This window comes from Panicum virgatum, chromosome 9K, assembly GCF_016808335.1.
Source record: "Panicum virgatum strain AP13 chromosome 9K, P.virgatum_v5, whole genome shotgun sequence".
NCBI lineage: Eukaryota > Viridiplantae > Streptophyta > Magnoliopsida > Poales > Poaceae > Panicum > Panicum virgatum.
The window spans coordinates 51,742,354-51,766,616 of record NC_053144.1 but is presented as its reverse complement, the minus strand read 5'-3'; the positions used below and the strand labels follow the sequence as shown (position 1 = coordinate 51,766,616).

The 24,263-nt window shown below is 50.2% G+C and overlaps 2 protein-coding genes across 5 annotated transcripts; one reads left to right on the top strand and one right to left on the bottom strand.

Annotated features, from left to right (window-relative positions):
• Positions 1-293: 293 nt before the first annotated feature.
• LOC120652119 (THO complex subunit 7B-like) lies at positions 294-2,562 on the bottom strand. Of its 4 annotated transcripts, none has more exons than XM_039929832.1 (3): positions 2,258-2,562; positions 1,227-1,855; positions 294-821 (listed from the first exon to the last, which is right to left on the bottom strand). In XM_039929832.1, exons 2-3 carry the CDS (start codon positions 1,818-1,820, stop codon positions 687-689), a joined length of 729 nt encoding a protein of 242 aa, XP_039785766.1. In that variant the 5' UTR covers positions 1,821-1,855; positions 2,258-2,562; the 3' UTR covers positions 294-686. The 4 variants fall into 4 exon arrangements, with proteins under 4 accessions (XP_039785766.1, XP_039785768.1, XP_039785767.1 ...); XM_039929834.1 differs by having other exon boundaries at positions 1,227-1,826; XM_039929833.1 differs by having other exon boundaries at positions 1,227-1,838; positions 2,267-2,562.
• Positions 2,563-8,182: 5,620 nt separating this feature from the next.
• On the top strand, positions 8,183-10,326 carry LOC120652118 (pectinesterase-like). The gene is made up of 2 exons (XM_039929830.1): positions 8,183-9,343; positions 9,417-10,326. The coding sequence occupies exons 1-2, from the start codon at positions 8,326-8,328 to the stop codon at positions 10,163-10,165; spliced, it is 1,767 nt and encodes a 588-aa protein (XP_039785764.1). The 5' UTR covers positions 8,183-8,325; the 3' UTR covers positions 10,166-10,326.
• Positions 10,327-24,263: the final 13,937 nt, after the last annotated feature.

The following is a 24,263-nucleotide window of genomic DNA, read 5'->3' as shown; positions in this document are numbered from 1 at the left end:
GGTTGTCATAGCCGTCTATAATGTAGTGTCAAAGGACACATGCCCGGCACTAGATGCTATGCAATGAGGACTCATGATCTTGACATTTGTTGAAGAACATGAGAAAGATGATTGGTGACCTTTGGGGCAGACGTTGCGGGACATTCTTGCCTGATTTTGAGGCACATTTACCATTTTATTAATTAAAAGTATTTAGTAATGCATTTCTGTCAGATTACAACTAAAAATGATATTATTCTTAATAGAGAATCTTTATTCTGAGCAAAAAGAAAGTAAACAGTCTGTACCTAAAAAAAATTATAACTTCAGGATTCTGATAGCAGATATCAATTTGGATCCGTGAGATCCAAGTCCCATGGATGTTTTGCATGAAACAAAGAAGCGAACCTTGCAAAAAAAAAGGAAATAAAGGATGTTCAGATGCGGTCGAGATTCGCCATTCCACTTCAACCAGAATGACAGTAAAGCATTGTTCAGTGCCCAAACATATTAGAGCCCACAACAGAGTATGGAGAACTGAGTTTTGTTGTGTGCTTCAATTTCTCTTCAAAGTACAATGCCAGCCAGTTAGAAGCAGCATACGATCAAATGACACATCCTACCAACTTGTTATGGTTCAATATGGCCCAAAAACAATGTGGTGATTTTTGCAAGCAAGGTTTGCAACATATGTCAACGTATCTTGATCAGTCTACTGCCATGGCATCCGAAGCACCCCCACTCCCTTCTTCTATGCTCGTCTTCTGCTCTTCCGCGATAGCTCTCAGCTCATATGCTATACTCTTTTGCTCATCTTCAATCGAGTTCTGCAATTCATCAACCTGTAAAAGGTACAAACACATAAACAGATATTCCAGGATCAATCGACATACATGTGGCTGTATTAAACTATTCTATCTGAATAGGTAAGGAGGCTTCCAACGAAAGAGAACCGCACAAGAATTACCATTTAATAGGAAAAGACTGTACACTTTCTATTTATATGGCATATGAGACACATGACTGGATGCCAGTCCAATGAGAAAGGCACTCATACAAAACTCGAAATCAATAATATAGTCCTAATCCTAATCTGACAAGTACTTCATTAAAAAATATCAGCACCTGAAATTTATAAAGCATGATACTTGAGCTACTAGATTAATTGGGCGCTCTATTTCTTTGTGCCACTGTAACATACATAGAGAACATAGCTAAAAGAAAAAGGACATTATGCATAAACTCACCACATGAAGAAGAAGAGCGAATTGCTTCTTCCTTAGTTCCAAAGTCCTTACACATGCTACATTCTCACCCTCCAAATCAGCTATCTCCTTCTCAAGATCTGCAATGAGTTTCTCAGTTTCTGACCGTGGAGGCTGCAAAGAAACCAGCTTCCGGATTGCTTCACATTCCTCTTTGTGCTGTCTCTCGATCTTGCTCTGCTCGAGTTGCTTCTTAAGATCCTCAATATCAATCTGAGCTTGCAAGATCTGTCGCTTGATCTCAACCTGCAACTCAATAAAGCTCTCCTTCTCCCTAATGTTTGCATCAACAACAGCCTTGCTTTTCAGAAGAGGCAGCTCAAAGGTGTTGATTTCCTGTAGGAAGGCCTTGTACAGTCTCTCACAGTCATTTATGTTATCTGCATCCTTCTCAATCTCAGTGGCAAATGACATGAACTTCTTCTGAAGCTTCTTTAGTGGTGGTTCACCCCTGGTAGTTGTCGTCCTAGTCAGAAGCCTGTGCTTAATAATCGCATCATCATCCTGAGGTCCAAACGCATAATGTGCAGACATTTCTTCACCCCTTCCAGCTAACTTCCTCCCTTTGGCAAGCATTTCGCAGCGCAGGATCCACTGAAATCAGCAAAGCACTGTGAAAAAAGATATATTTATAGCCTAAAAGTCAGGTAATTAGGTTGTTGCATTTTGTGATACCGCTACAACAAACTATTTATAACTAAAATTCGAATGTCTACATAGGTATACACATACAAAAAAAAAAATGCCAGCCTGCGCATGAGTGTTTGTTATGCCAAGCCGTACAAACTATAACCCGTAGTGCATCTGATTCAGCACAATTAACTCATTTCTGAACCTGGTACGCCTACTGGCTAACACACACACACACACACACACAAAACCTAACTAGCACATCTGAACAATTTTGCACATCTATTATCCGCACCCTACAAATCCGAGCAGCTACCTGCTACTGCTACCCTGAATCCTAGCCATAATGGACCGTGAGGAACTGAAGAAGCGAGAACGCATACCACACAGACCAGACGGTGTCGGTTCGCGGCGTGCGGATCTCTGGTGATGGCGAGGTGCGGCGGCAGAAGGAGAGGGCCGCCGGCTCGTCGCGCACGAGGTGGGTCAGGTCCGGGTGGCGCGGTGCGGCCTGCGGCAGAGGGGAGGGTAGGGGAGGGGAGGGCCGCCGGCTTGTCGCGCTTGAGCTGGGGCAGATCCGGCGAGGTGTGGCGGCTCCGGGCACCGCCGATGTCCGGGGAGGGATCGAGGAGACGGCGGGTTGTTGGCGGCTTGGCGCGTGAGCCGGTGGGCGTGGGCTGCTGCTGGGCGTCCGCAAGCCCGCTCCTGCCAAAAAAAATTATCGGCCTGCTATCGCGGTTTCAAATGGGCTCGCGTGCTAAGGCCCTCTACACACATGTGGTGCGGTGATGCTAAGAAAAAGTCAAAGCCCACTGGCATCGGTCTCTTTTTTATTTTTTTGATAAGAACATCATCCCTCGGAAGCAGCAGCCCATATAGCGTGAGCCTCGGGGAACGGGGCTCACAGAACTCCAAGAAACTCTTTATATTTATTCTAATTGTTAGAAATAAAAATTTTAATGAAAAAATATCTTCCAAAAACTTCTCCAAGTGGTTATCCAAATATAGCCATCATCTATTCCGGATTTCTCGCTAGCCAAAGTTAGATAGCAAAAATGGCTCTCTAGAGTGTAAACAAGATAGTGAAAACATATAGAAAGCGATTTTTATATAGATGACTCTTCAAATGATGATTTATAGAGTGAAATTTAAAAAGACTCATGAAGATACTCTTAGCTTTACAAGTCACTCCCTCTCAAAAAGGAAAAAAAACTTCACAAGTCACAACCATGCCACCGCGACGTGACAGTCGGTTGAAATCCAAATCTTGAGAAGAAAATTAGACACTCAAAAAAATGAGCCTTCTTTAACAATGAAAAAAATTTATTTACTATTTGACATCAAGTTCAAATTTCGTTCTCTATTTGACATTCTGTTAGCTTTTCCATCCAAAAACCGTTAAATGTCTTGGGAAAAGATGGTTTTTTCCACCACCACCACCTGCCTCGTAATAAACTTGTAAGTACTTGTAAAGTCGCGCTCATTCCCGCTAATAGTAGAACGATAATAACGTGCTCTATAAAAGTTTTTCGTTTTCTTTCCTGATGATGAAGAGGAGGGATGTGACGGAACCGCCAAATTAAATCTCTAATTAAGCGTAATGGCCGTCATTTGAATACATCGGGCGCATTAGCTTAACGGCTTAATTTGGCGACCATTTCTCAACCCACGGCCCAATCGAAACATCACCGGTAGTCCCACGCGAAGGTGGGCGCAGATGGTACAAGCACGACTCGTTACTTAAAAATACAAGAGCGAACACGATATGAAACATTAAGTTTTACAAACCGAGTTCAAATACATAAATAATTTACAAACCTAACTTTACAATAGACACGACTGAAGTTCGAATATAAAAGATCCTGGCTTGAAGTGAGCCACTTGCTGCTTCTGACCCTGCTAGCTCGACTGCTGGCTTTGCTTGGGTGGCAGTGGGCAGTTCCGCGCAAAGTGACCAAGCTGTCCACAGTTGTAGCACGGAAACAAATTGGGGCGTACCCCCGGCTGCTGCACCCAGACCTTCTGCTCATTCTGCTGAGGAGCAGGAGGTCTGACTGACCCCTGTGGCTGAGTGTACTGAGGGGGGCCTGTATCCCCACTGCTGCTGTGGCTGGTGCTGAAAGGGGGCTCGCTGTGGTCCCGACTGCACCAAGCGAAACCTCTGAGGGGCGCTGCTAGAAGATCCCGCTGCCGGCGCCTTTCTTTTCTTTTATGCCTTGTGAGCTAGGTGGGCGTCCTCCTGAATGATAGCCCCATTGACCAGCTCACTAAAGGTATCAAACTTAATCATGGCCAGGCGATCCTGGAGCTTGCTGCTGAGCCCCTGCCTGAAGCACGCCTGCTTCTTCTCATCGGTGTCTACATGGTACCCAGCATATTGTGCCAGTGTGTTGAAGGCCTGGGAGTACTGTAGTACACTGTTATTGCCCTGCTTCAGGGCAAAGAACTCTGTGAGCTTCCTTCTAATCACCCCCGCCGGAATGTGATGTGCCCTGAAGGCTTCCTTGAACTGTGCCCAAGTAAACCGGGTGTCCGGGGGAAACATTGCCACATGATTGTCCCACCATGTGCGTGATGAGTCCCTAAACAGCTGAGCGGCAAATCCTGCCTTGTCCCCATCATTGTATGGGGTGCAGGGTGAATTTGGACTCGATAGTTCGAAGCCAACTGTCTGCCTCCAGTGGTTCATCCGCCTTATGAAAGAGCGCTGGTTGAGTAGCCAGGAATTCTGGATATCCAGGAGCAGGCGGCTGGTGGTGATGTCCAGGCTGCGGCGCTTTGCCCTGCGCCACAAGCTCACGGAGGAGTGCCGTCTGCTCATCGCGCCCAGTGAGCATGGCCGCAATGGCCTGGGCCAACTCAAGAGGGTTTGGTGGTTCTCCCATTCTGCATTCAACCATGATCGGGTTAGTTATATTTTTCTGATTACTTAAAAAAAAACTTGACCGCAACTAATATCCGAATCATGGAAGAAATCGCCGAAATTCGATCATTTGAACACGACATAGAGGTCTCTGTCCGCGCTCAACCGGTCAGACCGGTGCAACCGACCGGTCAGACCGGTCTGCATGGGGTCTACGTAGATAAACCGGTCAGACCGGTGTCCAAGACCAGTCAGACCGGTCCCCAGCAGAGATGAACTTCTACGTCCTAACTGTGCACCAACCCCATAATTCAAATCATTTACTGCAAATTTTGGAAATCACGATGCCATGATGCATGATATAATACATAAACTCTTGCACCAAACTTTCACATGCAACTAGAAATTTATATGCCATGATGCATGATCGTCTTACGTAAATCTCTCCACCAAACTAAGCACCTATTCAATACCAGAACGTAGACTATATTTAGGGCTTAGTACGAATAATCCCCGCCCTTATTTGAAAACCACTCTCACCCTAAGTCGGAAATTCATTTTTAATTTTATTTTCTGAAAATTAGTCATGCTCGTACCACCCCAGCGCGTTTCGGCTCTGATACCAGCTGTGGCGGAACCGCCAAATTAAATCTCTAATTAAGCGTAATGGCCGTCATTTGAACACATCGGGCGCATTAGCTTAACGGCTTAATTTGACGATCCTTTCTCAACCCACGGCCCGATCGAAACATCACCGGTAGTCCCATGCGAAGGTGGGCGCAGATGGTACAAGCACGACTCGTTACTTAAAAATACAAGAGCGAACACGATATGAAACATTAAGTTTTACAAACCGAGTTCAAATACATAAATAATTTACAAACCTAACTTTACAATAGACACGACTGAAGTTCGAATATAAAAGATCCTACAACTACTCTATCTTTCACCAGTTCTGATCTATCAAGACCGGTCAGACCGGTTCACCCAACCGGTCAGACCGGTTCACCCAACCGGTCAGACCGGTCGGCCCTTCCTGCCGACACCACCGGTTAGACCGGTCGGACCGGTCTACGCAAAACAGAAAGGCTGCACCCTCAGCCCCAAGTGCACAACCCGACAGCGCCCTAACCTAAGGGTTCCGCTCCTCGACCTGCCACCCCTCTGCGTCCCGGCGGATGAACTTGACACAACAAGGGCAGAAATCGACGTCCGAGTGTCCTGTAATAATAAAGGTGGCAACAAACCCTGAGTATTCTAATACTCAGCAAGGCTTACCCGACTAGTGGGTATAACTTAACCCACATATCTAGACATGCAAGGCTTTTGGCTAGTGGTTTGTTTTTGCAGAAATAGCAACTAGAGGTGTATCCTTACTTTCAACATTTTAGCCGCATATTTTATATAGCTAGACTCTTACTAAAGTTTGTCTGTCTACACACACATGTGGAGCATCCAAATAAGATTCAGAATTTATATCCATTTTTATATCTCTAATACCCTAACTCATTCGCTACGGTGTGACAAAGAGATCAAGACCCTCATATCCGCGAGACACGGCGAATCGATCCGATTTAACCTTGCAAGGTGGACCTAACCAACACGGCACGTATAAGCCCCGACCACACGCACCAACCCTTTCCCTCCCCGCCTCGAACTACAGGACCGCCCCACCATCATATGGTCAGCTGAGCTCAACGTGAGACCACCAAAAGTAAACATGCATTCCCATTTCTCCGCGACTACTCGACTACCCCAGGAGGTGAGTTGAAGTCCTGTACTTTCGAAGCAAAGCAATACTAGACTTACCGGTTTCGACTACCTCCTACTCCCGGCATGCGGTTAGTACAAATTCAATCCCCGATCAGCACTGCCACAACGACCGGTCCTTAATCGACACGGGCGGGGCTAAGACACCCAGGAACCCTGTCCTGCTGCCAAACCTAATATCATCATCCCCGCCCGGTCTCACATCTCCATATCCATTTCAACTATTTCTCAAATACTGAAGTATATAAAGATAATAATGTATCTCACGAGTAACCGGAAATTACTCGGCTCCTAAAGTTTCATGTGTCTCGCGAGTGACACGAAGTCACCCGACTTCTACCGGACTTATTTAGCCTGGCACCGCTATCGACCTATACATACTAGTAAAAACTTAAGGAAACCTAGGGATCATGCAGCTAGGGTTCCAAATCAACTCCTAATACGTAATGCGCAAATAATAGATAAAACATATGCATAGTGAATCATAATTTAAAATAATAGGACATGCACCGGGGCTTGCCTTGCGTCTACTGCACCACACTGGGGTTAGCCGGGCCTTGGGCCGACTCCCCGAGAACCTCCTCCTGCGGGGCTTGCCCCTGCGGCTCCGGTGGCTCCGCAATCACCTCGTATACGACCTCCTCCGCCGCGGCTGCTACACGTGTGCATATGCATATGACATGAGAATGCATGCATGATTTATAAAAATTACAAGTAATCAATACCCAATTAAATTTCCAACTATTTGTATCAACAACCACCTATTTACTCCTGCTCAGCCCAGCTATACCGGTCAGACCGGTCTTTGACACCGGTCAGACCGGTCCTACTCTCGCAGCAAGCTACCGGTCAGACCGGTCCCTCCGACCGTCAGGGACCAGTTCCCGGTCAGACCGGTCCCTCCGACCGGTCAGACCGGTCCTACCCAGCCAGGAACCAGAAACCTTGGCGCGGCGAAAACCGCCCACCAACTCTAAAACCTGACCAGGAACTAGTTCATGGGTTCACCTAGGGGTGTTTGACCAAGGGAAATCCACCTAAAACCATCTAGAAAAGAAGATCAATCCATCCCTAGCTAGAATACCTTGAATGAGTCTCTTCCCCATGAAACTTCGATTCCACTTCACCCCGGGAATGAGCACATGGCAGAGATGATCCTCCACGCCGATTTGGAGCTTCCCTTGACCTTAGATCACTTGGAAAGGGAGGGATTTGGGTTTTTAGGGTTTGGGTGAGAAATGAGAGGGGGAGAGCCTGAGCTCGGTGAGAGGGAGGGAGTGGTTGGGGAGAGAGAAGAGAGTAGTTTAAATGTTGTGGGGCTCTAAAACCGCCAACTCGGGTTAGACCGGTCGCCCTTACCGGTCAGACCGGTCCGGGCCAGGCTAACAGGAAATGTTTTGGTTTGTGCTTTTACCGTGTGAGTTTAAAACCAATCACTTTAATTGACTTAATTACCGAGGATTAATACCTGGGTGTTACAAGGGACCGGTTGGTTATAGATAGAATAGAATCTCGCCGGCACAAATAATCCAACGAGCAACTAGCCCTCTTCCTCCTGAGAACAAGGGCAGACCACAACCCCGTACCAAACAGTCATCATCAGCCAAGCTAAAACAAAACTGCCTCAATCCAAGTCGTTCCTAATCATAGTCTCTCGACCTCGCCGTTGGACACGTTGGCGGCCTCCATGCATATATTGTTATCATCAATCTGATCGACGCCCGGCCGGCCCCGCGTCGACGTCGCCGCCGCGTGCCCGCCTGCAAACAACCGATCCGCCGCCGGATCTGGCTCGCGTCGCGCGCGCCACCATTCATAATGCCGTCGGATGATGGCGACCCGTCGCGCAAGCGGCTCGTCGTCGGCGTCCTGTCGGCGCTGATGCTGGTCGCCATGGTCGTCGGGACGGTGGCCTTCCTCCTGAACGACAAGGCCGGCGAGGAGGAGAGCAAGCGCAACATGAGCAAGACGATGCGCAGCGTGGAGCTCTTCTGCGCGCCGGCCGACTACCAGGGCACCTGCCGCGAGACCCTGGAGGGCGCGCTGTCGCGGTCGGACCCGTCCGAGCACCCGCACGCCGCCGCCGCCGCCGCCATCGCCGCCGTCGAGCGGGCGCTGGAGCAGGGCTTCAACCGCTCCACCGTGCTGGACGCCGTGCGCCAGAGCAACGACACGCTGGTGTGGGAGGCCATGCGCGACTGCCGGATGCTGCTGGGGAGCTGCCGCGACAACGTGGAGCGCGCCCTCGCCAGCATCGCGTGGCGCGGCGTCGAGGGCCCCGTGCAGGACCTCCAGGCCTGGCTCAGCGCGGTCATCACGTTCCAGGGCTCCTGCGTCGACATGTTCCCCAAGGGGGAGGTCCGCGAGGAGGTGAAGACCACCATGGAGAAGGCGCGGGAGATCTCCAGCAACGCCCTCGCCGTCATCAAGCAGGGCGCCGCGCTCTCCGCCATGCTCGACCTCCACGCCGAGGACCTCGACGACAAGAAGGCCGGCAGGGGCGCCCGGCAGCAGCTCAAGGCTGCTGCGTGGGTGTCCAGGGAGGACCGGAAGCTGCTCGCCGCCGCCGGCAAGGGCGGGCTCACGCCCAACGTGACGGTGGCCAAGGACGGCAGCGGCGACTTCAGGAACATCTCCGCCGCGCTGGACGCCATGCCCGGCAACTACACCGGGAGGTACTTCATCTACGTCAAGGAAGGCGTGTACGAGGAGATGGTGAACATCACCAACTGCATGGCCAACGTCACCATGTACGGCGACGGCTCCAAGAAGTCCATCGTCACGGGCAGCCGGAACATCCTCGACGGCACCAGGATGTGGAGAACGGCCACATTTGGTACGCCCAATTATTGATTGATCCATATCTGGAATTCTGGATCATCGTTGACGCTGATGGTCTACTATTGCAGCCGTTGACGGCGACAGCTTCACGGCCATCAGCCTGGGCATCCGGAACACGGCGGGGGTGGAGAAGCAGCAGGCGCTGGCGCTGCGCGTCAAGGGCGACAAGGCCATCTTCTTCAACTGCCGGATCGAGGGCAACCAGGACACGCTCTTCGCGCAGGCCTACCGCCAGTTCTACCGCAGCTGCGTCATCTCCGGCACCGTCGACTTCATCATGGGCGACGCCGCCGCCGTCTTCCAGCGCTGCGTCATCCTCGTGCGCCAGCCGCGCAAGGGCCAGCCCGCCGTCGTCACCGCGCACGCGCGCCGGGACCACCAGCAGACCACCGGCTTCGTCATCCACCGGAGCCGGATCGTCGCCAACGAGCAGCTGGCCAGCAGCACCGGCAAGGCGGCCGGGGCGGCGGCCACCAAGGTGTACCTGGGCCGGCCGTGGAAGGAGTTCGCGCGGGCGGTGGTCATGGAGTCCGACATCGAGGGGTTCGTGCGCAGCGAAGGGTACATGCCGTGGGAGGGCAAGGAGAACCTCGGCACGGCCTTCTTCGGCGAGTTCGGCAACGCCGGCGCCGGCGCCAACCTCTCCGGGCGGAAGGACATGCAGGGGTTCCACGAGATGAACAAGGACAGGGCGCTGCAGTTCACGGTGGGCCACTTCTTGCACGGCGCCGAGTGGATACCGGACAGCGGCACGCCGGTGAGTTTAGGGCTGTCCGGATCCGGCGCCGACGACGCCGGAGAAGAGACGACAGAGTAATGCTCTGTACTGCCTGTAACAGCTGGTCAATACGTAAGAGCTTAATTTCGTGTACTCCTGTAAATGTGTGTGCATGGTTGGTCGATCGGGTTAATTCTGATGTACGTATGTAGAAATTAATTAATCTCATAGTGTTCATATATACACATCATACACATAGTCACGGGCGTATATATTCCAACCAACTCCACATAGGAAGCCAAACTCCTACTGTGCTTTCCCGGCCACTTTTATGAGTTATTAATTTCAAGATGTTTGGTTTAAGAAACAATTAATTTGATTTAAAACTTTCAACTACGAAATCAGATAACAGAGACCATCCAACTGTCAAAGCTGGACAAATTACACCCTCAAAGTGTTTTCAAAGGTGGTTTTATATTTTTTCAAAAAAAAATTAAAAAGTTCTAATTAGATCTAGAAAAATCAAAACTAATTCATTTTAATCAGAAAATATGAGACTAGTACCAAAATTTTTCTAAAAATGTAACATATCTATTAATGCTCTATTTGAATATTATTATTTAAAAATAATAGACATTACTTCAAACAACTAATATTATGAACATAAAAAATTAGATCTAAATAACTAACAAAGATCGTGCCAATAGATTGGTTACATTTTTAGAAAACTTATGAAACTCATTTCATAATATTTTTGTTTAAAATAAATTATTTAATATTTTAATTCTCACAAAATTGAAAACCACCTTTGAAACCACCTAAGCTAAATTCATAGGATTATGAAACAACTCTACTATCGTTATACAGGTTTTTGTTGTCATCTCGATATATATGTTAAAACAACTACTATAAGGGTCGTCGGTTACAACTTACAAGTCATATCAAGATTACGTACTAATATATGAAACCATATATAAGATTTCACTTTATGAATGTACGCAAACTGTCCTTGTTAAGCTTTTTAGAAAAAAAAATTGTCTGGTTAAACTTGAACCTGCATTGGCGATCTCCCAGGCCGGCCAAGAGAATAAGTGATGGGCCCAAAGTTGTCTCGGCCAGGGCGCCAGAGCACGGCCTAGCCCAGCTCGGCTGCCAAATACCTTCAGTGAGGGTCAGAAACTGAAGAGGAGGAATATACCTGCCCCCAGATACTTTCTGTTATTGTTGGAGACAAGAAACTGTACATCACGCTTTCTTAACCTGTCAATATGCAGCCGAAATTTGGAGTGAGCTGAAGAGAAGAAACGGGCTGAAAAGACGTGAAAACATTAGTTCCACTTAACAATGGCTCTTTGACTACCTGGCAGCATCTAATGAGGAAGAAGCAACAACCATATCTAGGAGGCCAGGAATGCAGTTCGAAATGGAGAGAGCTAAGTACACCCTTACTGCATTGTGGAGAAAATACGAGCTTATGTTGATATGGTTGTCGATATGGTTCTGTAGCATTTTTTTAAACCTATTGTTTCCAAAAGGTGTGACCCTTTGAGGCCTAAGAAATGGGCTCCATCGCCGGAAGGATGGGTTATGGTGAATGTTGATGTAGCTGTGTTTGCAGAATCAAATCGTATATGGGTATTGGTTTGGTGATTAGAGACCACAGGGCCAATTTCCTGGCTGTTTGCAGGCAGTGATTTGATAGGATCACTGAACCAGAAATTGCAGAGGCCATTGCTGTCAGCCATGCAGTTTCTACTTTGTTTCAGCCCTTCCATATCACAAGGGCTGTCTTTAGTTCTAAAATTTCTCTCTCCAAACTGCACTATTCACTTATCACATTAAATTTTTTGTCTCATACATGAAGCATTAAATATAGGTAAATAAAAAACTAATTGCATAGTTTTGATGTACACGACGAGACGAATCTTTTAAGCCTAGTTAGATCATGGTGGGGACAATAATTACCACAAACAAACGAAAAGTGCTACAGTATGCTACAGTGTCTGATGTGACCCTTTTTACCACCATTTTACGGATCTAAACACAGCCAATGTGATGTTTGCTTCTGACTGTCTCAGTGTGGTATAGAAAATTAAATCAGCAAACAAGGATCGATCTGAAACTGGCGTACTCATCCAAGACATCAAGCAGGCAGCTAGTTCTTCTATTGCTTTCTCTTTCATACATGTCAGCAGAAATTGTAATTAGGTAGCACATGTTCTAACTAGGTCAGCCGTTCAGCTTTCTGAAGCGGCCTGGTTTAATGAGACTCCGGAGTTTATCCGAGCTCTTCTCTGTAATGATCGGTTGATTGATTAATATATAAGCTACCCGTTACTCTCAAAAAAAAACTTTAGTTAGTGTACGTTAGTTGGATTATTCCCGGTGCTTGCAAAACTCACAGTAAGAAAACAAGTAAATTTAAAAATAAAAACTCAAGAACGGAGCTCACTCAGCCCATTCGCTTTAACATCTTTTTAAAGGGAGAGGAGTACCTAAACCTTTAGTTATGTACTAACACGACGACCTACGAGCACATGGGTTTCAGACCAATGGTGGAGTCAATTTCTTTCCATTGAGTCAATTTCAGATTGGGCATAGTGGTCCACCATTACGTACTGATAGCAACAAAGCTAAACAAATATTTAGATCTAATGATGAAGTGTCAGCATGATAATGTACAAGGTTAATTGTTGAACACCAGTCAATGTATAAGTAAGATGACATATAAGGTTAATAATTCAACACCAATAAGAGTTCATCACAATCAGTGTATACATAGGATAATATATAAAGGTTAATTGATCAACACCAATCAATGTATAAGGTTAATTGTTCAACATCAATCAATCTATAAGTATGGTGACGTATAAGGTTAATTGTTCAACACCAATCAAAATTTATCAAAATTAGTGTACCAATCAATTTACTCCCTCCGTCCCGAAATGTAAAACATTCTAGAGTTTTTAGGACAAATTATGGTTTGTACAAAAGACTCTCCTATCCCTAATTATTAAGCATTGAGAATGTGCTAATTGGGAACATATTAAGTGCAAACCAACCTCTTCGTGCAAACTATGGAAACTTGAATCTGGGCCATCAGATCAACATCCAAGGGTAGGGGCGCAGAGAGGTGGGAGGGGGGGATTTGCAAAAGTGTGATTACCCAATCAAGGGCGGATCCAGATTATAAAATTACTCAATCTCCCATACCCTTTGGATGCTGATCCAATGACTCAGATTGAAGTTTCTATAGTTTGCATGGAGAAGTTGGTTTGCACCTGATACATAGATTTAAAAATAAAAACTCAAGAACCAGAGAGCACGCAACCCATACCTGATACGTAGATTTAAAAATAAAAACTCAAGAACCAGAGAGCACGCAACCCATTGGCTTTAACATTTTTTAAAGAGAGAGGGGTGCCGAAACCTTTAGCTATGTACTAACACGACGACCTACGAGCACCTGGGTTTCAGACTAGGTGGAGTCAATTTCTTTCCATTGAGTCAATTTCAGATTGGCATAGTGGTCCACCATTACGTACTGATAGCAACAAAGCTAAACAAATATTTAGATCTAATGATGAAGTGTCCGCACAATAATGTAGTACAAGGTTAATTGTTCAACACCAGTCAGTGTATAAGTAAGGTGACGTATAAGGTTAATTATTCAACACCAATAAGAGTTCATCACAATCAGTGTATACGTAGGATAATACTCCCTCCTTCCCTGTTTATAAGGCATACACGTATATCAAGATTCAAACATTGTTATCTTTGACCAATAATTTGACTATTAAATTTTTATTTTTATAATGCAAATTTCATATGATTGGATTCATAATCAAATATATTTTACAATGATTATAAGTTTATAATCAAAAGTGATATAATATATGATAAATAAATGGTCAAAGTGTTGTTTAGAAGACCGTGTCATGTTCCACCATGCCTTATAAATGGGGAAGGAGGGAGTATATAAGGTTAATTGCTCAATACCAATCAATGTATAAGGTTAATTGTTCAACATCAATCAATCTATAAATATGGTGACGTATAAGGTTAATTGTTCAACACCAATCAAAATTCATCACAATCTGTCTACCAATCAATTTACTCCCTCCGTCCCGGAATATAAGACATTCTGAAGTTTTTTTAGGACAGATTATGGTTGTGTACAAAAGACTCTCCTACCTCTAATTATTAAGCATTGAGAATGTGCTAATTAAACTAACATGTTTTTTTTCCATGCACCTCCCCCACACACGGGCCTCCCTCTATATGGTTGCATGCATATTTTCTATCGGGAAAGACCCGAAAACGATGCGTAATTAAGATGTTTGTGTCCACTCTCTACCTAGAATGTTTTATATTTGAGGACAATTTTTGAATCTCAACATGACTTATATTTGAGGATGGAGAGAGTATAAGGTTAATTTTTAACACCAATCAATAAGTCCTCTGACGTCACAAAAATTTAAAATCAAAGCTCATTGATCACATGTTCATGTCGTGCCGATGACCAAGTATCTTTATCAAGTGTATCTCATAAACAAATTTATTCTGTCTTGTTTTGACAAATGGCACCCGGGGTGTTTGCATGCGTAGCTCAATCAGCAGTACGGACAAAATATGATTCGAATTATGTATAAGATATAATGCGAATCCGCTTGCATCAGTGGATAAATTTGGAGTCCACCGGTAATAATCAGAATTCCTTTCTCTCTCTCTCATTTGTTCATATTGTGACATGATACCTACACATATATTTTGCAAAGGTTTTCTGGTCTAGTAAACATATATTAATTGCTCTATCTTTCGTGGGTGTTTTGACATGTCGACTAGCTGCTAGAGCACTCCATGTTCATGCCACTATGTGTCATCTCCGCCGAACAGAGTCCTATTTGTCTTCTACCAATGAACAATGCTTAGTTCACTGCCCATCGCAGCAATAATGCAACTAGAAGGCTGAAGGGTCAAATCAGAAGGCTGCCATCACTAATGCCAAGCAAATATAGGATCATGCATTAAGTTCGCAGCAAAAAGAAAAAAGAAAAAAAAAGAAACGTGCGATCTATATGGCATACAAACTGTCGGGTATCATTATTAGAGACACCCTAACTAGGAGACTAAAATTGCCCTAAAAATGCAAATACGTATTTGGCAACCAGGCCCACAAAAACCTACAGCCTCCTTCCAATCTGAAAGAAAGGAAATGACTCAAAGAAGCCCGACATGCGGCCCACGTACGTAGTGCGGCCCATCCGCACCACCCTCGGACCCGCGGGGTGATCTCCGCCTCGCTCGAGGGCTCCCCGCCGAAGCACTCGACCGCGGCTCGCGCCTCCGCCTCGCTCGAGGCCACCTCTCGACGAAAAGGACAAACGGCCCTTCCGCTCACCCGTCTGCCGTACGGATTCATTAAATGTCAACCACTCCTCCACAGCGCTCGGGTCAGACGGCGTCAGGCCGCCATTCCCCACAGTGGCTGTGACTGGAGTCTCGTCCGCCAACTCCGGTCACTGCTCTGCCATTCCGGACGCTGTGGCGACACTGTGGGAACCTGCGACGCAGTGCAAGACGTGCTCGGCACTGCTCCAGCTACTATACTGCCAACTCCCCATACCTCCTTCGTACTTTCCCTTTCGCGCAGCCCTCGAACGGCATGGGCACGACCCTCGGAAGCAGCTCCGGCCTTGACCAGGACAAGACCCTGGCCTGTAGGACCCTCGGAATGCCGCCACGCCTCGCCTGGAGGACGGTACCCCCCACAGCAATGACTACGCCGCCCGCTGGAGCTGCCAGGATGCCGGCGCGATCTCCGCAAGACCAAGGATGATGCCCAGGATGACTGCCACGTCTGGCGCCATACCCCACAATGTATTTCCCACAGTGCTCGACCACTGCACCCTCGCGATTCGGGGAAAAGACGACGACTTCCACGATCCCCTGTGCATGTACACCGTCCCTCCTTGTGTCTATAAAAGGAGGAGGTGGGCTTTCCGTTAAGGGGGGTCGGCCCATTCGGTAGAACACAACGCTCAGCACTACTCACAGAGCACATACGCTCTTCTGAGCCCCGATATTGGCACTCGCCTCAATCAACTCCTCCTCTAGCAAAAGACTTGGGAGCTTCCCTCCCTCTCTCGCCTCGCTTGTACCCCCTACTACAGGCACCCCCAGTGCAAGACAGTACAGTGCACTCGCACACCCCTTTGCTAGACATACGGCCCCACGGCCGGAACCAGGATAAACCCGTGCGTTACTGTGTTGCCTCTTGCATCAACATTTGGGACGAGCAACACGCAGCATCATCACTAGTTGAGAAGGGAAAGGCAGCCGCAGCGCACAGTGCGATGGCACCCTCGGTGCACAACCTCATCGGAAAGACTCCCGCAAGGGAGCGACTCCACGACACGCGCGGACATGATGGCGACGGCGACGCCCGCAACATCATCAATGGCAGGAAGTACACCTCTCGACGGGGTGGACATTTCGACCCCGAACATGGCAGGGGCGAGTCACCGGAGCCTCCAGGCACCCGTGTGTTCAGCCGGGAGATTCGTACCACTCCTTTTCCGTGCTTTCGATAGCCCACCACCCTCGTCGAGTACTCGGGCGAGACCGATCCCGCAGTCTGGCTCAACGACTACCGCCTAGCATGCCAGCTAGGCGGTGTGACGGACAACGCGGTCATCATCCACAATCTTCCCCTTCACCTTGCTGATGCCACATGAACGTGACTCGAGCACTTGCCCGCGGACCAGATCCACAACTAGGGCGACTTAGTTCAGATCTTCGTGGGCAACTTCCAGGGCACGTACGTGCATCCTGGGAACTCCTGGGACCTCAAAGGGTGCCGGCAGAAGCCCAATGAGTCGCTGCGCGACTACGTGCAACGCTTCTCCAAGCAATGCACCGAGCACCCCAGTGTCACCCACGTCGAGGTCATCAACGCCTTCCTTGAGGGCACGATGTGCAGGAACCTGGTGCACGAGATTGCGCGAAGCCGTCCCGCCAATACCAACGAGTTGTTCGACGCTGCCACCAACTACACCGCCGGCGAGGAGGCCGTTGGTGCCATTTTCGATGACAAGCTGAACAAGCGCAAGGAAGATGCGCCCGCAGAGGGCAGCAACGCAAAGACCAACGCCCCAGCCAAGAAACAAAAGCGGGGGAAGAAAGGGAAGAAGCCAACCCCACCAAACCAGCATGGACCGAGGCAGGCGGAAGACTCCGACGAGGCCTTCGTCGCTGCCCCGGACCGCAAAGGACCTCGAGGCCCCCTCGAGGTGGCGGCGGCCTGTTCAACGACATGCTCAGGAAGCCGTGCCCTTACCACAAGGGCTCGGTCAACCACATCCTAGAGCAGTGCGAGATGCTCTGTAAATACTACAACCGTTGTAACAGATCAGCCCATTGGGCCAGTGGGCCAAAAATGAATAGTGCTGGGCCGAGGTTACTGTAGCAGACGGGGGTACTGTAGCTCGGGCACTGTAGCTGGATTGGGCCGGACCCAATCTCGGTACTGTAGCTCGGGTACTGTAGCACGTCTGTTACTGTAGCCCGGGGGTACTGTTCATCGCGGAACACTGTAGCTCGGAATGATGATCCCATACTGAAAGTTGAGAACGGAACAGACCAGCTTAAATAGCCGGTCGCGGGAAGCTAGTTAATTCCGGATCGATCATTTTTGCGCGAAGCGAGGACGAAAGCGCAAGTGGATTAATTAGTAGGTGTGGTTTACTCAACTTGAAGAGTAGATCTTAGCCGTTATCCCGGGCCGGGTCGTTACAACCGTGTTGCGCATCGCGACGAGGACAAGAAGAAGGATGCTGGCGACAAAGGTGGAGACGACGAGTTCCCCCCGGTGGAGAACACCTTCTTTATCTTTGGAGGACCGACGACAAACATGACCTCTCGGCAGCGCAAGCGTGAGCGCCAGGAAGTCTTCTCCATCACCAAGGCCACACCATCCTACCTCGACTGGTCAGAGGACACTATTTCCTTCGGCCGCGAGGACCACCCCGACTATGTCCCACACTCAGGACGGTACCCGCTTGTTGTCGACCCCATCATCGGCAACACCCGCTTCTCCAAGGTGCTCATGGACGGAGGCAGCAGCCTCAACATCATGTACGCCCACACCTTGGAGCTCATGGGGATCGGATTGAACAAGCTCCGCCCCAGTAAGTCGCCATTCCATGGCATTGCACCGGAGAAGCGAGTCCAACCCCTCAGTCAGATCGACCTACCCGTCTATTTCGGCACGGCAGCCAACTTCCGCAAGGAAGTGCTCACATTCGAGGTGGTGGGGTTTCGGTGAGCCTACCACGCCACCCTTGGTCGTCCCTGCTACGCCAAATTCATGGCCATCCCCAACTACACCTACCTCAAGCTGAAGATGCTGGGCCCGAGGGGTGTCATCACCGTCGGCTCCTCGTTCGAGCACGCCTACGAGTGCGACGTCGAGTGTGTCGAGCATGCGGAGGATCAAGCGGAGGACGAGGCCCTCGCTGCCACTCTCGACAAGATGGCAAGCGAGGCCTTGGACTCCACGCACCGACAGGCGGGCAGCTTCGAACCCGCCGAGGGTATCAAAAAGGTGCCCCTCGACTTGAATCACCCGACGACAAGGCGTTGCAGGTCAGCGCCACCCTCGACAGCAAATAGGAAGTGGTGCTCATCGACTTTCTCCGCGCCAACGCAGACATCTTTGCATGGAGCCCCTCGGACATGCCTGGCATACCGAGGGAGGTCGCCGAGCACTCCCTTGATATCCGACCCAACTCCAAGCTGGTGAAGCAGCGCCTGCAACGCTTCGACGAGCTCAAGCGCCGGGCGATCGGCGAGGAGCAACAGAAACTTCTGGCAGCCGGATTCATCAAGGAGGTATTCCATTCCGAGTGGCTAGTTAATCCTGTATTAGTGAAGAAAAAGAATGGAAGTTGGAGGATGTGCGTAGACTACACTAGTTAAAATAAAGCATGTCCGAAGGTTCCCTTTCCTTTGCCGCGTATTGATCAAATCGTAGATTCAACTGTGGGATGTGAACTTTTATCCTTTCTTGATGCTTATTCCGGTTACCACCAAATCAAGATGAAAGAGTCCGACCAGCTTGCGACCTCTTTTATCACACCTTTTGGCTTGTACTGTTACGTCACGATGTCTTTTGGCCTCAGAAACGCTGGAGCTACATATCAGCGGTGTATGCTCCACGTATTCGGGGACCATCTCGGGCGGAACGTAGAAGCATATGTCGATGACAACGTTGTAAAATCCAGAAAGGCGGACAACCTGGTAGCCGATCTCAGGATCGCATTCGATTGCCTAAGGGCCAAAGGGGTAAAACTCAACCCCGAGAAGTGCGTGTTCGGAGTCCCTCGAGGCATGCTCTTGGGCTTCATTGTCTCCCAGCGGGGCATCGAACCCAACCCTGAGAAAGTCTCATCCATCACTCGGATGGGACCGATCCGAGACCTAAAGGGGGTACAGAGGGTCATGGGATACCTAGCGTCCCTCAGCTGATTCATCTCGCGTCTCGGCGAGAAAGTCTTGCCCCTGTATCGACTCGTGAGGAAAACTGAGCACTTCACATGGACCCCCGAGGCTCAATAAGACCTCAACAGGCTAAAGGCATCGCTCACTCACGCCTCCATTCTCACACCACCCATAGATGGTGAGCCCCTCTATCTATACGTAGCTACGACGACCCAAGTGGTCAGCGCGGTGATCGTTGTCGAAATACAAGAGGAGGGCCATGCTCTGCCTATCCAACGGCCGGTGTACTACATCAGCGAAGTGTTGTCCGAAACCAAGACACGCTATACGCAGATCTAGAAGCTGCTATACGCAGTGGTTTTGGCTCGGCGCAAGCTGCGCCACTACTTCGAGGCTCATCCCGTCACCGTGGTCTCGTCTTTCCCTCTGGGAGAGATAGTCCGCAACAGGGAAGCCGAGGGTAGAATTGCCAAGTGGTCCGTAGAGATGATGGGAGAAACTCTCACCTACGCCCCTCGCAAGGCGATCAAGTCCCAAGTCTTGGTCGACTTCGTCGCTGAGTGGACGGACACTCAGCTACCCCCACCACAAATCCAAGCTGAATGCTGGACCATGTACTTCGACAGGTCGGTGATGAAATCCGGCGCCGACGCTGGCCTCCTCTTCATCTCACCCCTCGGAGAGCACATACGCTATGTAATATGCCTGCACTTCCCTGTGTCTAACAACATGGCGGAGTACGAGGCCCTCCTCAGTGGCCTCCGCATCGCCATCGAGCTTGGCGTCAAGCACCTCGACGTACGCGGTGACTCTCAGCTCGTCATCGACCAAGTGATGAAGGAGTCTAGCTGTCATGACCCGAAGATGGAGGCATACTGCAATGCAGTACACCGCCTCGAAGACAAGTTCGATGGCCTAGAACTCAACCACGTCCCGCGCAAGTACAATGAGGATGCCGATGAATTAGGCAAGATTGCGTCAGGACGGACCACCGTCCCCCCAAACATCTTTGCTCGCGACATCGCCAAGCCCTCTGTCGACTTCAAGGATCCGGCAGAACCAGGCCCCTCGAACGCCGGGCCCCCGGTGGGAACCCCTCGGCGGACGAGGCCGAGCCCATGGACAGTGACTTTGAGACCTCCTCCATGGACAAGGCCGAAGCAATGGAGATCGACAAGGCCCCAACTTTGCGAGACTGGCGCACCCAGTACCTCGATTGGATGATTCGAGAGATCCTACCCTCAAACCACGCTCAGGCGCGGCGCCTCGCTAGGCATGCCAAGTCCTTTGTCCTAATCGACGACAAGCTGTACAAACGCAGTCCCTCGGGCGTTTTGCAGCGATGCCTCCCCATCCCTGAGGACAAGGAGCTGATCCGTGACATCCACACTGGCATCTGCGATCACCATACCGTGCCACGTACCCTCATAGGTAATGCGTTTCAACAAGGCTTTTACCAGCCCACCGTGGTCGCCGACGCCACCGACGTCATGCGGACCTGTGAGGGTTGCCATTTCTACGCTCGAAAGATGCACCTCCCGGCCCATGCTCTGCAGACCATCCCCATCACGTGGCCATTCGCCGTGTGGGGATTGGACCTCGTTGGCCCGCTGCAGAAGGCGCCCGGGGGCTACACCCACTTTTTGGTGGCAATCGACAAATTCTCCAAGTGGATCGAGGCTCAACCCATCGGCAAGATTAGATCCGAGCAAGCTGTTCTATTCTTTACTAACATTGTCTTCAGGTTCGGGGTCCCGAACTTGATCATCACCGACAACGGCACCCAGTTCACAGGCAAGAAATTCTTGGCATTCTGCGACAGCTACCACATACGCGTGGACGGGTCGGCTATGGCGCACCCATAGACGAATGGGCAAGTGGAGCGTGCTAATGGCATGATCCTCCAAGGACTGAAGCCAAGAATCTTCAACAAGCTGAACAAGCTTGGCCGGAGGTGGCTCACAGAGCTACCCTCGGTTATTTGGAGCCTGAGGACGACCCCAAGCAGAGCCACGGGCTTTACCCCGTTCTTCCTTGTCTATGGCACCGAGGCCATGCTCCCCACAGACCTGGAGTACGGGTCACCAAAGCTCAAGGCCTATCAAGAGCGGCAGAACCAGCAAGCCCGCGTGGACTTGCTGGATCAAGTGGACGAGGCTCTAGACGTGGCGCTCCTACACTCTGCGCGTTATCAGCAGTCCTTGCGAAGATATCAAGCGCAGAGAGTTCAGCGTCGAGACCTCAACAAAGGGGACTTGGTGCCGAGGCTTCGACAGGACAACAGGGGCCGCGACAAGCTCTCACCATCATGGGAAGGCCCATACATCATCGCCGAGGTGCTCAAGCCCGGCACGTACAAGCTGGCGAATTAAAACGGCGAAGTCCTCACCAATGCTTGGAACATACAGCAGCTACGTCGCTTCTATCCTTAGAGTTCCAAGCTATTTTTACATCGTTTGTACTCGCATTTACGATTTTTCGAAACAATAAAGGAGTATGCTTTACTTGTTTATTTTTTGGGAACTTTCCGGACCCTCGGGGGCTCGGATGTGCACGAACACTGGGGTACACTCGGTATTTCCCTCGGCAAAGCCGAGCCTCCCTCGGGGACTACTACGGGGGGAACCCCCGAACGTCCCCAAAAAATCACCAATATTTTTTCGAAAAATTTCCGTATCTAAGTTTCTCGTATACTTGGAAAAAACGGACGCGAGGCATAAGCAACTACAGTACGGGGCCGGCCGAGTCGTGGGACCCCCTACGCCTCCGGGATACGGCATCCCCCTCACCACCCCACGCCTAAGTCGCTTATGAATGCAAAATTCCTCGCAGAAGTTTACCAAAGTCGCATATGAGAACACGGAAATAAGTAAAGAAAACAAGGGCTCGAATGCACAAGGCCACGATGGGCCACACTGTCGATTTATAATTACCAATTTCTTACATCCACAAGTACTATTACAATAAAGTACTAACTTATTACATGGGCTCCGAGGCCCAGACTACCTACAGGTTATCATCCCCCTTGCGGGTCTTCTACAGCATCGAATTCGGCTTTGGGACGGTGGCGAACCTCTCGACGGTGGCGTCGGCATCGTCCATGATGGCCGACGCAGTGTCCGGGCTGGCGTCGTTGGGGACCATGTACCCCGACGACACTCTCTGGAGGTCCATGATGTAGTGCGTCGAGGCCTCGGAGAGGGCTCGCAGGACACCAAGGCGGAAGGTGCTCTTGGCGTGCTCGGTGATCCGGCCACCTAGCGCTCGCAGGCGGCTGGTCACCGAGCTACCAGACACGGCTCCCTCCCCCTCGAGCTCCTGGCACACGCTCACAGCTGTCCGCTCTAGGTCAGTGTATTAAGCCTGCGATGCCATGAGCGCGGTGTTGACCGCCTCCTTCGCCGCAGTCTCGTCCGCCACTCTCTGCCTCAGCTCTGATCAAAGGAACCAAGATAAGCTGTGATAAATTAGAATCCAACAATAGCGAAATCTCGAGCACTCACCCGCGATATTCTTCTGCGCTTCCTCCTGCTGGACTCGTGCGGCATCCTCGAGCGAGGACAAGGAGTCCTCCTTCTCCTTGAGGGTGGCCTCCGCGTTCCGGATGGCCACCTCCTTTTCCTCGAGGGCTTTGCCTTTTTCCTTGAAGGTCCTGGAGAGTGTGGCGACGGTCGCCTTCTCGCGCTGGAGCTCGACCTCCTTGCCTTGGAGCTCGGCCTCCTTTTGCTCGAGCGCCGTCCTAACATGCTGTAGCTCGACAGTCTGCGCCTCGGCCTCCTGAGCCTTCTGCTCCACCGCGGCCCTCTGGACGTCGCACTCGCCGGCGGTCCGCGCCAGCTCTTCCTCTAGCGCCCGCTGACGCGCCCCCAGATCTGTCATCTTGGTGTTGGCATCGATGTTCTGGAGCACCAAGTCGGCATTGTGCTGCCCAAGCCAGCACATTTGGGAGTATAGCCGGGTCAGCTCATCGCTCTTTTTGCATGAAATGTCCCTCATCCGCTGCAAGTGGAAGAGCGTGAATGAAATGCACAAAATCAAGGCAAAAAACAAACGATTCCGGGGAGGGAGCCACCTACCTGGTTGATCTGGAAATTCATCGTTCTATGGAGCTCCAAGGCGCGGTCGAGGTGGCCCAAAATCTGAGAGCCGGCCTCGAACTGCGCCTTCCAGACGGCTTCCTCCTCTTGCTCGTTGCGGAGAAACTCCAAGGGGACCCCGAACTGGATGATCGCCCCGTGACGGGGCCCCTCGAACGTCCCCGCGTTGAGTACCTCCTCGGAGGCCGACGTGAACTCGGCAATCCGGTCGGCAGCGCTGGCCGCAGTAGCAGGGTCGATGCCCCATGAGTCCCCGAACTCCTCGATGCTCTCCGGCAGCTGCACCACCGGCACCATGTTCTCCGGCGCCATTTGCGCCGTCACCGCTGCAACAACACCGTCGTCCCGGGCCCCCGCAGGCTCCGGGATGTAGGTTTCATCCACTGCCGGCGCCCTTGGTGCCGACTCCTCCTCCGTGACGCCCTCGACACCAGCCCTTGAGGGCTCAAGAACGAGGGTCTCCACCTCTATTTGGCTGGCGGAGCACTTCGGGGTGTCCCCACTAGCTCCTTCTCCTGCGACCGGCCGGGTGGCGCTATCCGCATCGCCCCGACCGGCCTCGACTTTGACGTCCGGCCGGGTGGCATCATTTGAGCTAC

Bases quoted from the DNA above. Each gene is read 5' to 3' on its own strand.
- LOC120652118 (XM_039929830.1), top strand. From the start codon at position 8,326: ATGCCGTCGGATGATGGCGACCCGTCGCGCAAGCGGCTCGTCGTCGGC. The intron at 9,344-9,416 runs GTACGCCCAATT...CTACTATTGCAG, and splicing joins GTGGAGAACGGCCACATTTG to CCGTTGACGGCGACAGCTTC.
- LOC120652119 (XM_039929832.1), bottom strand. From the start codon at position 1,820: ATGCTTGCCAAAGGGAGGAAGTTAGCTGGAAGGGGTGAAGAAATGTCT. The intron at 822-1,226 runs GTGAGTTTATGC...TACCTTTTACAG, and splicing joins TCGCTCTTCTTCTTCATGTG to GTTGATGAATTGCAGAACTC.